Source organism: Cetorhinus maximus, chromosome 18 (assembly GCF_964194155.1).
Source record: "Cetorhinus maximus chromosome 18, sCetMax3.hap1.1, whole genome shotgun sequence".
NCBI lineage: Eukaryota > Metazoa > Chordata > Chondrichthyes > Lamniformes > Cetorhinidae > Cetorhinus > Cetorhinus maximus.
Genome location: NC_135896.1, coordinates 68297076 through 68312336, shown reverse-complemented (window position 1 = coordinate 68312336; position 15261 = coordinate 68297076). Strand labels below are relative to the sequence as shown.

Sequence of the window (15261 nt, the reverse complement as noted above, 5' to 3'; positions counted from 1 at the left end):
ACAAAAATGGTGACCACCCACACTTGGCAGTTCACTTTTATACTCAGCATATATGTTGACCCTCATTATTTTGAAGGGATTTTGTGAGGCTTCAAAGGTTGACTCATATACCAACATCGACGACAATTATTTTCTGCTTCATATTTCCATTTAATTGTAGGTAAGTATTTAAGTTTCTTGAGTTTGTAAGATATCTGGTATTGCATAACACTGATTTATTAACAGAACATATCCACCAATGAGTAGGATTTAGTTTAATCCAGTAAGATAATTATAAATAAAACAATTGTCAATCTGATATTCAGATAAGGTACAGCTTCCAGATAACAAGAATCAAAGTCTGCTTCCAGAAATGATTGTGCAGAGAAAAACTTACTTTTATTTAGTATTTGAAATTGCACCAGAACATAACATGTCATGAACTCTTCACATCTGCTATCATCATCATTCATTATCAGCTGAAAGAAACACATTGGGTGAAATTTTCCCAGGCAAGGAAAGGCACGTTTGGGTACAGGAGAGTGAAATTCCACAAAAGTAACGTCAAGTCAAAATCCTGACATCATCCTGCCCTCTTCCAGTTTTCAGCAGACAGGTTTTGAGGCACAGGAAACCCCTTGGATCTATCAGGAAACCAATTAAGATACTAAAAAAAGCCAATTAAGTATTGTGTTAACCATCAATTCTAGATTTAACAGCCAGGGCATTTGTTTCCTGACCTGTCAGCAACTCGCCAGGGTCACCAAGGTCAGTACACAGTGGGGAGGGCTTCCTCAGTGAAACTGACAAGCTGCAAAGGCTTTGATCAGTCACACTGAAAGCTCTAAGCATGGCAAGGTGAAAATGTGATGCCATTCACCGTCATGCCTTCCTGAGTGAGATCCTGTTTCCAGGTTGGAGTGACCACATATATGCTGCTGACATTCTTGGCCATTTTCATCCAAGTTTGCTTGGTTGGAGAGACTGTTCTCTCCTACCTGTCCTTGGGAGAGCTCACCTCACTGCAGCCCCTCAGATCCCACAGCAGGACCTCTTGGTATGAGTGAGAGACTTGAGGAGCGGCCCTCCATGCTCTCCTCACCATTCCTGTGGCTGCTGCAACCTTAAAAATCCAATTTCTGAGTGTCACTATAACCCCTTTAAAGAATCACAGAGTTGTTATGGTGCAGGAAGCCATTCAGCCCTCTGCACCAGCTCACTGAATGAGCATTTAATTAGAAATCCTTCCTTGAATAGATTGGACACGTCATCCTGTGCATCATCTGATCGGTTTGGCAACTCGAGGTGGAATGCTAATATCTTGGCTCAGTGGAAGAGCCTCATCAAAACCCACTCATTAGTCAAAAGGATTCCTAACCTGCCAATGGATCTGGCATTTTGGCAGGGATTAAATCCAGATCATTCCACCCATGTTGAAGTGTGATGAGTCTAATCAGTTACCTTTCTTCTAACCTGGGTTAGAGTTATCTTATTTTGAGGTAATTGCTCCAACGTTCTAGCCAAAACTACCAAATAAAATTTCATTCAAGATGAAGCAGAATTCAAATGTCAGTTGAGACTTTCATTTAGACCCAAACACTTTGAATATACTCTAGTAATACTAGGGGACTGACTCACTGCGGGTCTGGTCTAAAGAAAATGACCTATCCAATTAAAAGCAGCAGAAAGGTAAGCTAGTACACATTTCTATATTATGAAATCATGATTTAAAATTCAATCATGTGTGTGTATGGTCCATTGGTGTCCATTTGCAACACTTGTCTGTTCCCATAGGTCCCATGCCTGACCACAACACCAGCTTCAGCACATTTACCGTTTGAGGCAAACTCCTTTTCACATAGAGCAACAAAATGTGCATAAAGCTCTTTTCCTTCCTCTTTTCCAATGTTATAATGGTACTGCATGTTACGCCCCTTGGCTTTACCACCCAATGTGGCCTGAGGTATAATGAGAACATTAGCAGGTAGATCCAACACTGACACATAGTTGCCTTCATTGGTCTCACAGAGCTTCACATTCAACAACGTGTTAACTGCAGTAGGGAAAAAAATACATAATAAAAGCTTAACATTCATGCAGTTACATTCATAATCCTAACTAGCTGCTCAACTGCAATACATTTAGTCAAATCTACAAGAACAAACTTGAATGGGGGCCAGTTAGCTCACTTGGCTAGGTGGCTAAAGTGTGGATCAAAATCATTCTAACAGCGCGGGTTTGATTCCCATTCCAGGTGAGGTAGGCTTAGGTCATGCCTCCTCACCCTGGTCCAGAGTGGAAGACAATGGCAAGCCATCATTGACAAAAAAACTGCAAAGAGTAAAGGCTCAGGGTTAAGCATCAGCAGACAATGAGCCAAGGACCTGCAGCAGAGCACTCATGGAAGGGAACAGGATAAGTACCCTATTCAAACTCTATTAAATATTATACTGTGTCCAAGTTGCAATTTCTTAGCAAACCTGAAACATTAAAATTTTCACAATTTAAATTTTTAAACTTATGTTTTGGGTGTATTTTCCAAAGGCTATTCCTGTCCCATTCCTTTCAATACACCTAATTTTCTGCCCATCAAGATGAGGTATATTAGGGCAAAACATTTCCATTTCAGACACCCAGAAATAAAAATTCCAAATATTGGTCAAATGCAGCATTAATTTCCCTCCACTATGCTTCATGAATCTGCCTCAGCCATAACCCTTTCTGAGCAGCCCTACTCCATCAGGGCAGAATTTGCTGACTTTCCTCTTTTCCCTAGAGCCTCTTAGTGACATTACTAATTAATGCTAACTAATATCATTGCAAGAAGTTAATCATCAGTGGCAAAAAAAACTTCATTTATTTATCTTCTTTTCCTTCCCCTCAAGTTTTCATCTATCCTTTCAGAACCAAAAGGGAATTCAGATGACTTGTTCCCAAACTCTTAAAAATCTCAAAGCTTGTTATACTTAGAACTGAATGGGAATAAAAACAAAACTGCTCTTTCATAGATTGTTAGTAGTATTTAAAATTTGTTTTAAGGACATAGAACTGAAGATGATTGGTGAAATAGCTACTTTACAGGATATAAGGGAAGGCAGAAGATTTGAGAGACGTTGTCTCTTGACTCCAGGTGCCAATGTGGTACCAGTTGATTGGAAACTGACAAATGTGGCACTTACATTAAAAAAAGGTGACCAAAATGAAGACGACTACTGTTTCTATGCATCCAAAACTCTGCTGTCCATGTCGTAACTGCACAAAGACCCTTTCCTATTATCCTGTGCTCACTGATCTACAGTGGCTCCCAGTCAAGCAATTTCTTGACTTTAAATTTTCATCCTTGTTTTCAAATTTCTCCAGGGCTTTGTCCCTCCCTATCTCTGTAATCTCCTCCAACCCCACAATGCTTCAAGATATCGGTGTTCCTCTAATTCTGGCCTCTTGAGCAGACCGCACTTTAATCGCTCCACCATTGGTGGCTGTGCATTCTGTTGCTATGGGTCTAATCTCTGCAATACTTTCCTGACACCTCTCCAGCTTGCTTTCTTGTGTTTCCTCCTTTAAGACACTTCTTACAACCTACCTCGTTTCCAAGCTTTTAGTCATCTGACCTAATATACGGCTGGTGTCATATTTTGTTTTATAATGCTCTTCTAAAGTGCCTTGGGACACTTTATGTTAATCTAAGTTGTTGTTTCTAATTTATATCAATAACCTGGATTCAAAAATCAATGCAAATTGATAGCTTTTCAGGCAATATCAAACGTGGTGGGAAAATGATGGGAAAAGGGGAGTGACACTGAAGGAGGTATATCAGAAACTTTAGCACAAATTGGACAAAATATGTGAGTGAACAAAACAACAATCAAATGCAATTTAATGCAGACAATGTGTTGAAATAGCTAAGATTTATATTGAAAGAGATCTGAGAGTCTAAATTGACTTGACACATATGTCAAATCATTGCAGAGCAGCACGTTGAATTATATAACCAAAATACTTTGATACAATTGAGAGGTCATGATCAAACCGTACAGTGCTCTGGTCAAACTACACCTCAAATACCATGTCCAATTCTGGTTAGGAAGGATCAGGGGAGGCACAAGACTGATTTCTGCTGTTAAGGGTCAGTTATTAAGAAGGCCAGAGAAATCTTGGCTATTTAACCTTGAAAGAGAAGCAAGAGTGGAGGTTTTACATAAAGGGATTAGAGAAAGTAAATCCGGAATAGCACTTCAATTTAAAAAATGACAAGTAGGTCAATGGGATACAAGTCTAAACTAGTAAGGGGTTAATTTAAGACTAACAGCAATTACTTCTTCAAATGAAGTATGATCAGCACTTTTAATTAACTTCGAAATAGAGGAGGCGATAAGAGGTGCAAATGTTGGATTTATCTAAGAAACCATTAAATGCAGTAATTAAAGGCCGTAGGATTGTCCTGGATAAGCAAATTACAATTGAATGAATTGCTATCTTCATCCATAACTATATTGTGATCTTGTGTCAAAAAGTAGAAATTTCCAATGTTTGAGGAAACAATTCAAGTATAACCAATGGACAGTTAGATAATACCAGCAATAAATTGGAGATGTTTTAAAAATAAAAAAGATAATTTTCTTCTAGAAGAGGTCTGTCAGGAATATACAAAAAAAGTGAAACTGAAATCCAAAGGAATTTCTTAAAGAAACAGGAAATGTTCCAATTGTTCCTTCTGTCTTTCTCTAGTTTTTCCCCCTATCTCCCTCATACCCATTGAGTTCGTCATGCCCATGAGACCAATCTTCAGTTCTCTAAGCCCAATTCCCACTAAACTGATGACCACCAAATTTCTCCTGCTGGCCCCACACTAACTGGCAATACTATAACAGTGCCCCCCGACCCCACCACTGCCCTACAAATCATAATCACTCCTCTCCTTAAGAAAATCGCCTCAACTCCTTTTGTCCTTGCAAACTCTCACCTCATCTCCAACCTCCCTTTCCAAAGTCCTCGAACATGTTGCTGACTTTCAAACCATTGACAATTTTTCCCACAACTCCAGGTTTTAATTTCATTAATCAGGTTTCCCCCCACCTCAGCATTGGAACAATTCTAATCAATGTGACCGCAACTGTGAAACACACTTCCTACACATTCATCTTGACTTCTCTGCAGCCTTAGACAACATAGAACACATCTTCTGCCTCCTTCATTGGACTGTCCAGACCTGGTTCCACTCTTGCTTCTCCTGGCGTAGGTAGAAAATCACCTACAATGGTATCTTTTCTTGCCCCTGCACCATTACCTCTGGAGTCTTCCAAGGATCTAACCTTGGCCCACCCACCCCTACTATTCATCTATACCCCTACTATTCATCTATGTGCTACCTCAGAGAAATCATCCGAAGACATGGTCAGTTGCTACTTCTTGTTACCAACCTGCTTGTCTGACACCCAGTCCTGGATGAAGTGAAATGATTGTCTTCAGCACACACCACAAACTCTTATTTCCTCCCATTCCCTAGCCAATATCTCAGACTGCCTCAACCTATTTGATCCTGAACTGAGCTTCTAACCCTATATTCTCTCCATCATAATGGCTGCTTTTTCCACCTCTGTAACATCACCAATCTCCACCCTTGCCTCAGCTTACCTGCTGCCAAAACTGTCACCCACATTTTGTTCCCTTTCAGAGTTAACTACTCCAATGACCTCTTGGTCAGTCGCCCAATTTCTACCCTCCACCAAGTTGAGAATATGCACAACTCCAGCTCTACAACCCTTCAAGAACTCTGTGTTCCTCCAACTCCCTTCACAGAATCACAGTGCAGAAGAGGCCCTTCGGCCCATTGAGTCTGCACCGACACGTGAGAAACACCTGACCTACCCACCTAATCCCATTTACCAACACTTGGCCCATAGCCTTGAATGTTATGACGTGCCAAATGCTCATCCAGGTACTTATTAAAGGATGTGAGGCAACCCACCTCCACCACCCTCCCAGGCAGTGCATTCCAGACCGTCATCACTCTCTGGGTAAAAAAGTTTTTCCTCACATCCCCCCTAAACCTCCTGCCCCTCACCTTGAACTTATGCCCCCTTGTGACTGACCCTTCAGCTAAGAGGAACAGCTGCTCCCTATCCACCCTGTCCGTGCCCCTCACAATCTTGTACACCTCGATCAGGTCGCCCCTCAGTCTTCTCTGCGCCAACGAAAACAACCCAAGTCTATCCAACCTCTCTTCATAACTTAAATGTTTCACCCCAGGCAACATCCTGGTGAATTTCCCCTGCACCCCCTCCAGTGCAATCACATCCTTCGCCCACTGACAGAAATGCCTTCAGCCACCTGTGACCTGTAATTCCATTCCTAAATCTCAACATCTCTCCACCTCTACCTCCTTTTCAAGAAAGTTTGCTTCTTTGACCAGTTTTAAAATCACTTGTCCTAATATCCCCTATAGTTCCTTGTCAACTTTTGTCACATGTTCCTGTAAAGTGCCTTGGAACTTGAACTCTATAAATGCGAGTTGGTGGTGTTTGTAAAGTTGTTTTACATAGATTTTTTAAAAACGTGACCGATTGGAAGTTACAGAAACTGCATGGTGTGATAGCAACCATGAGTATGTACCATTAATATACTGTACTTACCCATTTTGGGAACAATGTCGAGGGTAGCACCTTTACAAAAGCAGACATAGATCAATGTCCCTCTTTGAATCTATAAAACAGGGAAATCAGTGTAAAATATACAAGATTTCTTCCACCAAATGAACTTTGATGAGTGAAATGCAGCGCACAACCTCTGGAAGGAAAAGGGTCGGAGCGGAGAGGCGACGGGATGAGAAGGAGTTTAAACTTTTCTCCCATTTCACATCCTGAGTGACCCTGCCCGTCCTGAGGTCCCAGTCCAAACTCCGAGCTGGGTCCAAAGGCTCAGAGGGCATCGGGCTGATCCGTCCACGGTGACTTAATTGAATGTAAGAGGTGTCCCCAGTGTGGTTGTCGAATACCTGAACACATTCAGCAGCCGCATCATCCTCCACTTGCAATCGGGCAGAGAGACATTGCTGCAATAACACACGAGCCATTAACAGCAATTCGGCACCGCTACTTCCGCCGGAAACTCGGTGCACTCAGTTGGCGGTTGCCAGTTGGCGGCACTCTCAGCACGTGCGACTTAGTGTTTCGCCTTGTTCCTGGTTGCGAGTTCCTTTTTCCTTATAACTTTGCTCTGAAGTCGTGTGGGACGCTTTCTAATATTTATATTGTATATAAATGCAACTTCTTGTTTGGAAAGTTGCTTTACATTTTTAAAAATGCGATTTTACCTGCATTAGGAGTGCCCAGCTATCCAGCAAATGCTGAGGTTGTCAAAGATGTCATTTAAATGCAAGTTCCTTATACCTATATTGCTTGTTGGTCCTGGCTGATTGTTTGCTTTGGTTTTTATTTTGCTATCCCTCTTTGTCTTTGGTTCCCATCCAGGATTTGTTGAATCGCCAATCAGCATCCATATATCTCGACTTTCACATTTGAACATGGCAGCAGGAATCTGGGAACGAAGGAGCACAAAACACCAAAATGTTTACTGTTCATTTCACTTGGTCTCAGAGTTCCCATTTAATATGAGCCCCTTAAAAATTGAAAAGCTTCATTTCTAGACGAACTTGAACTTCAAGATTCCAGATTTGATTCAAAGTCTGTGCTAAGTTAGCTCATTTCTGCAGGTTGGCAACAGAGGTGCTAATATTGGCCTCAGACCCTTGAGTTAGTAAGGTAACCATCAGCTAAGGTAACCACTCCTGATCACTATTTAGTGATCTACATTGGAAAATGCACATGTGAAGATTGTATGAAGGCGGGATTAATCTTGGCTATGATAGCCCACACCAACTGAAAGCCTGCTAACATTCCTGTTTAGCTTCAAATAGAGGCTTGGCAAGTCAAGTGTCTATTCAATTATCTGTTCAATGTGATGAGATTTTCTGCCTCTTCCACAATTTTAGGCAGTGAACGCCAGATCACCACCACCTTATGGGCGAAAAGAAATTCTCCTCAACTCCACTCAAATCCTTATGACAATTATAATAAATCTATGCCCCCACCACCATGCCCACAGGTTATTGACCTTCCTGGTAAAGAAAATAGGTCCTATCTATCCACTCCATCTAGGCCCTCATAATTTTATACACCTCAATTAATTCTCCTCTCAGTGACCTCTGTTCCAAAGAAAACAACCCCAGCCTGTCCAATCTTTTGTCATAACTAAAGTTCTCCATTCCTGGCTAGATCCTCACAAATCTGCTTTATACTTTTCAGTGTAATCGCATCCTTCCCATAATGCAGTGACAAAACTGTATGCATTGCTCCAACTGTGGCATAGCTAGTGTTTTATACAGTTCTAGCATAACCTCTCTGCACTTATATTGTAAGCTTTGACTAGTAAAGGAGACCATTCCGTATGTCTTCTTAATCACCTTATCTCCTTGTTCTGTTATTTTCAGTGATCCACGAACATACACTCTAAGGTCCCTTTGTTCCTCCATACTTCTCAGAATCCTAGCATTTCTTTTGCACTCCCTTGCCTTGTTTGCATCCCCCAAAAGCATTAGCTCATACTTTATATTGAATTCCAATTGCCACTTTACTGCTCACATAACCTGTCCATTGATCTCTTCCTGTAGATGGGTGGAGTACCACAGGGTTCAGTGCTGCGGCCTCAACTGTTTACAATCTATATTAATGATTTAGATGAAGCAACAGACTCTACTATAGCCACATTTTCTGGTGACGCAAACATCGGTAGGAAAGTAAGTTGTGAAGAGAATACAAAGGGGACAATTTAATGCCCCCACCACCAAACTCACCAGGGGGAGGGCATTTAATCAGGCAGGAGGGCGGCTGGTGGAACCCACCACCTTCCCATCCCATTGTCAGTTGAGACCTGGTGGCAGTGCCATTCAATAGAACTGCCAGCCTCTGATTGGCCAGCAGTCCTGGCTGGTGTTACCTCCACCCCTGGGATCCTTGATCTCATCACTGTCCGGTTAAGTGTCTGAGTGGCACTTGATATCGCAGGTCTTCCCTAAAAGATGTGATGCAGGGTTTTCACCAGCTCTCCAGCTGGTGGGCAAGACCCCCATCGCCTCCATTAAATACCACCCAAAAAGTTTGCAAAAGGATATAGCTATGTTAAGCAAGTGGGCAAAAATTTGGCAGCTGGGGTATAATGTGGAAAATGTGAGCCTGTCCACTTAGGCAGGATGGATAGAATAGCAGAATATTATTTAAATAGAGAGAGACTGCAGAATGCATTTTTTAATTTCTTCTTTCATGGGATGTGCACATCACAGGCAAAGCCAGCATTTATTGTCCATCCCTAATTGCACTTGAATTGGATGGCTGGCTCGGTTATTTAAGAGACCAGTTAAGAGTCAACCACATTACCGTAGATCCAGAGCCATGTGTAGCCACGTGCCAGACAATACAAGGATGGCAGATTTCCTTCCCTAAAGGACATTAGTAAACTATGATAATCAATGATAGTTTCATGGTTACTATTACTAAGACTAGCTTTTAATTCCAGGTTTTATTAATTTAATTTAAATTTTGCCAGCTGCCATAGTGGAATTTGAACCAATGTTTGGGGGTGTTGGGGGAGACATTAGCCTGGGCCTCTGGATTATTAGTCTCATGACATTTCCATTATGCCACCGTCTCCCCCACCTCTGCGGTACAGAGGAATCTGGGTGTACATGAATCACAAAAAGTTAGGATACAGATACAGCAGGTAATTAGGATGCCAAATGGAATGTTGGCCTTTATTGCGAGGGTGGATGGAGTATAAAAGTAGGTAGTCTTGCTACAGTTGTACAGGGTATGACTGAGACCACAACTGCAATGTAGTGTACAATACTAGTCTCCTTACTTAAGGAGAGATATACTTGCATTGGAAGTAGCTCAGAGAAGATTCACTCGACTGATTCCTGGGATGAAGGGGCTGTCTTATGAGGAAAGGTTGAACATGAAAGGTTGGGCCTATACTCATTGGAGTTTAGAAGGATGAGAGGTGATCTTGTTGAAACATAGAAGATTCTGAGGGGGCTTGACAGGATAGATGCTCAATGGTGAAGTAGGCTCTCAATTGGCCAAATGGCCTCCTTCTGCTCCTATTTCTTATGACCTTCCTGCAGTCTGCAACTTTTTCCTATCAACCACATGGATGATTGATTTTTCAGCAAACTTCTTCATCATGCCCCCTACATTTAAGTCTAAATCATTGATATACAGTACAGGAAGCAAGGACCATAGTACTGAGCTCTGTGGAACCTCACTGGAAACATCTTAACAGCACAAGAGCTCATTTTGGATCCAACTTACCACTTTTGCTTGGATCCCATGGCCTTTTACTTTTTCTGTCCAGTCTGCCATGTAGCACCTTGTCAAAAGCCTTGGTAAAATCCATGGCGACTATATCAAATACACAACCTATATTGACCTTTCTTACTACCTCCTCAAAAAAATTCAATCAGGTTAAGTCAGATATGACCTTTCCCCAACAAATCCATGCCTTTCTAAATGGTAATTTACACTGTCCCTCAAAGTTTTTCCAATAATTTTCCCACCAGAGATTAGGTAGGCTGACCTGTCAATGTCTTTCTCTTCCTTTTTAAACACTGGTACAACATTAACTGTCTTCCAGTATCACACCTGTAGCCAGTAAGGACTGGAAAATGATGATCAGAGCCTTATTTCCTCCCTTGTCTCCCTTAGCTGCCTGGGATACATTTCACCTGGGGCTGGGGATTTATCCACTGTATCTACTTTTGTTTGGACCCTGAATAATTTCAAAGTGTTTTTTTTTTCTCCAATAAATTAAGTCAATTTGATAGAGATTTTACTTTCTGTTAGATTGGGTAGTTTACTCCATATTTCATTTGGTTAAATTTCCTTTAAAATGTAGCAGTGTATATTTTCCTTAAAGTGTGATTATATAGGACAAAATGGTTTAATTTAAGATTAGCATTTTTTTAAAAATCTAAATTTATTTCTTTCTCATTCCTTCTTGCTCACAACTAGGGCACTCTTGGTGATACCACTGATGGGGTGTGTCTAGTTGTGACCTGGAAGGACTTGAACAGAAATGGGTTGTGGAAGGAAATCTCCATTCCAGCTAGTAGTGTGGTTTCAGGGGTTTGATGGCTTCCACTTTTAAAAGAAAGCAGGAACTACAATTTCAATCCACTGTGGAGGTGATCCCCATCAATGAAGTAATTATGGCAATGCAGGATTGAAGAAGGCATAATTGGAGGATTTTCACCATTGATAACAAAACTTCTTTAATACATGGTAAAAACTCCGGTCTGGAAATCTATTGTTCGGAAACTGCAGTTGTCCTGCTATCTTTTGAATAGAACCAAGCATTACTTTGGTGTCATCAACATCATTTTAATACAGTACTTTGGGAACAGAAACATGGATAATATAGTAATTGGATCAGAAAAACAACTTTTATTACTGTGTTACAATGTTTTATCACTGTTTTATATTTCAGGTAAATATTTGTATCTATGGTGTTTTCCGGTTCACACATTTGTGGTTAAGCATTCTAATGTCATTCTATAATTCAGAAAATTCTGCAATCCAGAAATGACTTGGTCCCAAGCATTCCAGACTGGAGAGGTTACAATGTATTGTGAATCAAGTGTTGACTGAGGTAGATATTTTTCCTGTAAAATTAAAACCTTGAAAAAAAATACTTATAGATTTTGCTTCCCTTTAAAAGTTGTCACTGCTGGTATGTGAATAAGAAAATCAGATCATTTCAACTGCACAGGAGGAATAACTGTCATCTAAGGCATGCCCATCAGTGGGAAGCTCAAAGATATCGGAGCTGGTTGCTAACTTCAGTTAATAAGTAGTATGAGTACACTTGTCAACTTGTATTTTATCAAGTTACTTTGATGTGCAGCCAAGTATATGCACAACCAGAGGTGGTCGTTAACAGGATCCAAGCCGGTTGGTGAAACCGAAACCAAACCCAGAGCTTTTCTTTATTGAGAGAGTTTATTGACTTGTTCAATATCACAGCTCTCCTCCCACTCAACCCAGTGTCCCAGCCATCCCTATGTATAGACTCTTTTGAGAAAACAAAACTTCAATAAATTAAACAAAAAAAATTGATAAATCAGAGGGGGTGACAGCCCCTGGTGAGGCACTGTAACTGAAACAAAAAAAATCAAAGGAAATTTATAAAATCAAATCAAAATACCATTTCCAGGGGCGGTGATGCACCCCAGCCCCCGCCATGCCCACCGATTGCGCAAGGCCTCAAGGGTACCGGTGGACACTGAGAGCTCCCTCTCCAGGGCCATCCGGCCACGAACTTAACCGTGGCACTGCTACATATAACACCCTCCACGCCATGTCCCCGATAGAAAAAGGGAGGACTCCCACTTAGAGAGCCCCACACTGGGGACCTCCCCCACCACCAGACAGCAGGACAGAGTGCCATGGCATGTCCTGCCGGTAAAGGAAGGCAAGGAGTGGAGGGTATGCAACAGCAGGCTATACAGGAAACTGCTCTGCACTGGTTGGAAAGGCACAGAGGGAATTTTTGCAAATAGTGGGGTTGCAGTTCCCGAGGGAGGTGAAGGAACCCAGGATCAATGTGAAATTCCATCCAAACAGGGGTCAGTTCAGATGAAAGTTCACTGCACATGAGCTGCCTCAATGCCACGAGTGCCTTCAGGACTGAGCATCATCGTTTTCAGGTTATGAATGGCTTTGGCCGTGAGCTGGATATCAACCAGACGCACGTTTGACAAGTTCTTGCGGTGTCATCCAGCATGTCCCTGGCTCTGTTCACCCCATGGTCTGGGCCCTCTCTTCCACCAGCAATCGGAATCTGTATTGATGGAGGTACAGATTCCTGAGCAGTGGCTGTCTGATGATAGCTGCAACCCCTGACGGGAAAGAACTCCAGCCATGTTCCAGATCTTGATCAGTTCCAAAAAAAGACAGGCAACTCCTGAGAGGAGGCTTGGAGACTTCTCATGTCTACAAACAGGAACTGCTGGTCATAGTTGTGGCTGTGCAACTGATGGAAGAAATACATCGCTAGGGCACACTATCAGGGAAGGGGCTCAACATAAAGGTATCATTGCAGGGTCTGGAGACAGAAAGTTGTCACTTATGTGTGAAAGCACACCAACAAGTGACTGCCCTCCCTAAGTGGGAGGTGCAGAACCTCAGCAGCAATCCAGTGCATCCTTTTGTCCCAGAAGAAGTCATTGAGCCTCTTTTGTATTTTTATGGCAAAGTCAGGGGGGAGGGGTCAAAGTGACCAGCTGGTCCCACAGCATTGTGGCAATCAGCTGGTTTATGACCAACACAACCCCTGTAGGACAGCACTCTGAGCAGTCCTGTCCAGTGCTCGAGGCAAATGGTGACTTTGGCTTCCAGCTCTTGCCAGTTCTCCAGCAGGACTAAGATGGACTCCCAGGTAGAGGAGATTGGTGGTTCTCCAGGCAAAAGGCCTGGGTTGACCAACTGAGAGTCCAGAACATTTTTCCCAGTTGACTCTGGTGGAGGATGTTTCAGAGTAGACTTTCTGGTACTCTCACATCCTCTGCAGGTCAGCTGGGCCTGTGAACATGAGCAGCACATCATCAGCATAGGCGGAAAGGACTACCCTCATGCCCATTCAGATCCCAGATCAGATTAATGTTCTCATAAATGGTCTGGCTCAGGACCATGTAGGACTTGTCAGGGTGGATCAGCACGGGGCCAAAGCGTGAAGCCATCGCCCTGGCGAAGATTTTATAGCCCGTGCTGAAGGGGGAGACCGGGTGCCAGTTCTTAAGCAGGCAGAGATCCACCCTCTTTGGCAGCAGGGCAATGCGTCCCTGCGCCACGAGAGGGGCATCTCACCGGTCACGATACTCTTCCCCAAGACCTGTGCGTAGTCGTTCCCCAATACGCCCCAGAATGCCCTGAAGAGCTCCACAGTCAGCCTGTCCAGCCCCTGGGACTGGCCTCTGGAGAGGCTGCTGAGGGCGCTGGTCAGCTCCTCCAGTGTTAGCAGAACAACAAGCTTCCCGGCAACCCCCAGGCCAACCTGTGGCAGGTCCTCCCACAAAACTCTGCAAGCATCCTTGCTGGATGGAGCTGGAGAGAACAGAGCAGAATAGTATGCTCTGATTTGAGCTCTCACTCCCTCCAGATCCAAGACAAGGGGCAGAATATTGCCCCTGGCGGGCGGGTGGGCCCCACCGGCTCGGCGGCGGGTGGGCAGCCGACCCCTGCCACCATTTTAAGTGGGCGGGCCAATTAAGGCCTGCCGAGTGGGCCACCCGACGGGAAGCGCTATGCGCTTCCTGTGCGGAGGGGGGTGGTGGTGGGGGAGGGATTCCCCAACTGTCAAAGTGCGCTCTTTCACGCATGCGCACAAAAGAGCGCACATCTCCCTGAGACTAAGTGCTGTCTCAGGGAGATCACTGAAAGTTTTTTAAACATCAAGAATAGACAAATAAAAAATTTATTAACATGTCCCCCTCATGTGACGATGTCACACGAGATGGAACATGTTAATAAAAAGGACATAAAGTTTATTAAACATTTTAAAGACGGACATGAAACCTCATCCTGCCAGTGGATGAGGTTTCATGTTTTTTCTATTCCCCGCTGGGGCTCCTGGCCTGCCTGCCAGCCTTAAGGTTGGACGAGCAGGGCATTTAATGAGCTTAATTATCCTGTCAGTGGCCTCAATTGGCTATTGATAGGTCAGCGGGCGGACAGCTGATTTCGTTGTCCACCCACCTTCCTAAAAATTTAAATGGACCGGGATGATGTCGGGGGTTCCTCCCGATGTCATCCCATGTCATTTTCGCGTCGGCGAGCAGGCCCTGCCCCCATCTTGCTGACGGAAAGATTCTGGCCAAGGAATCTGTCATCGGCCAGCAGTGTAAGGAGTTGCTTATGGACCCCCTGCCTTTTTTCCAGTGAGAAGAAGGGGGAGCCGCATTTCAGGTCCTTAAGGAACCGGATACGTGACCTCACGTATGTGCTGCGAAACCTGACAACTTGCAGATCCCACAGCGCATCCTTCTTCTCTTCATACACCGTCCGCAGGGATAGGTACTCATCAGGCTGACCGAGATGTACCTCCAGGTGGAGCACCTCCTTCTCCAACTCCTGGACCCTGGATTTCCACCTCTTTGTCGACACCTTTGCGTACTCCTGACAGAAGACATGGACATGAGTCTTGCCCATGTCAAGAAGGGGAAGCCTCCCTGCT

The 15261-nt window shown here is 43.4% G+C and overlaps 1 protein-coding gene across 1 annotated transcript; it reads right to left on the bottom strand.

Moving 5' to 3' along the window:
• Positions 1–356: 356 nt before the first annotated feature.
• On the bottom strand, positions 357–7086 carry dtd2 (D-aminoacyl-tRNA deacylase 2). The gene is made up of 3 exons (XM_078562850.1): positions 6974–7086; positions 6612–6681; positions 357–2032 (listed from the first exon to the last, which is right to left on the bottom strand). Exons 1-3 carry the CDS (start codon positions 7049–7051, stop codon positions 1707–1709), a joined length of 474 nt encoding a protein of 157 aa, XP_078418976.1. The 5' UTR covers positions 7052–7086; the 3' UTR covers positions 357–1706.
• Positions 7087–15261: the final 8175 nt, after the last annotated feature.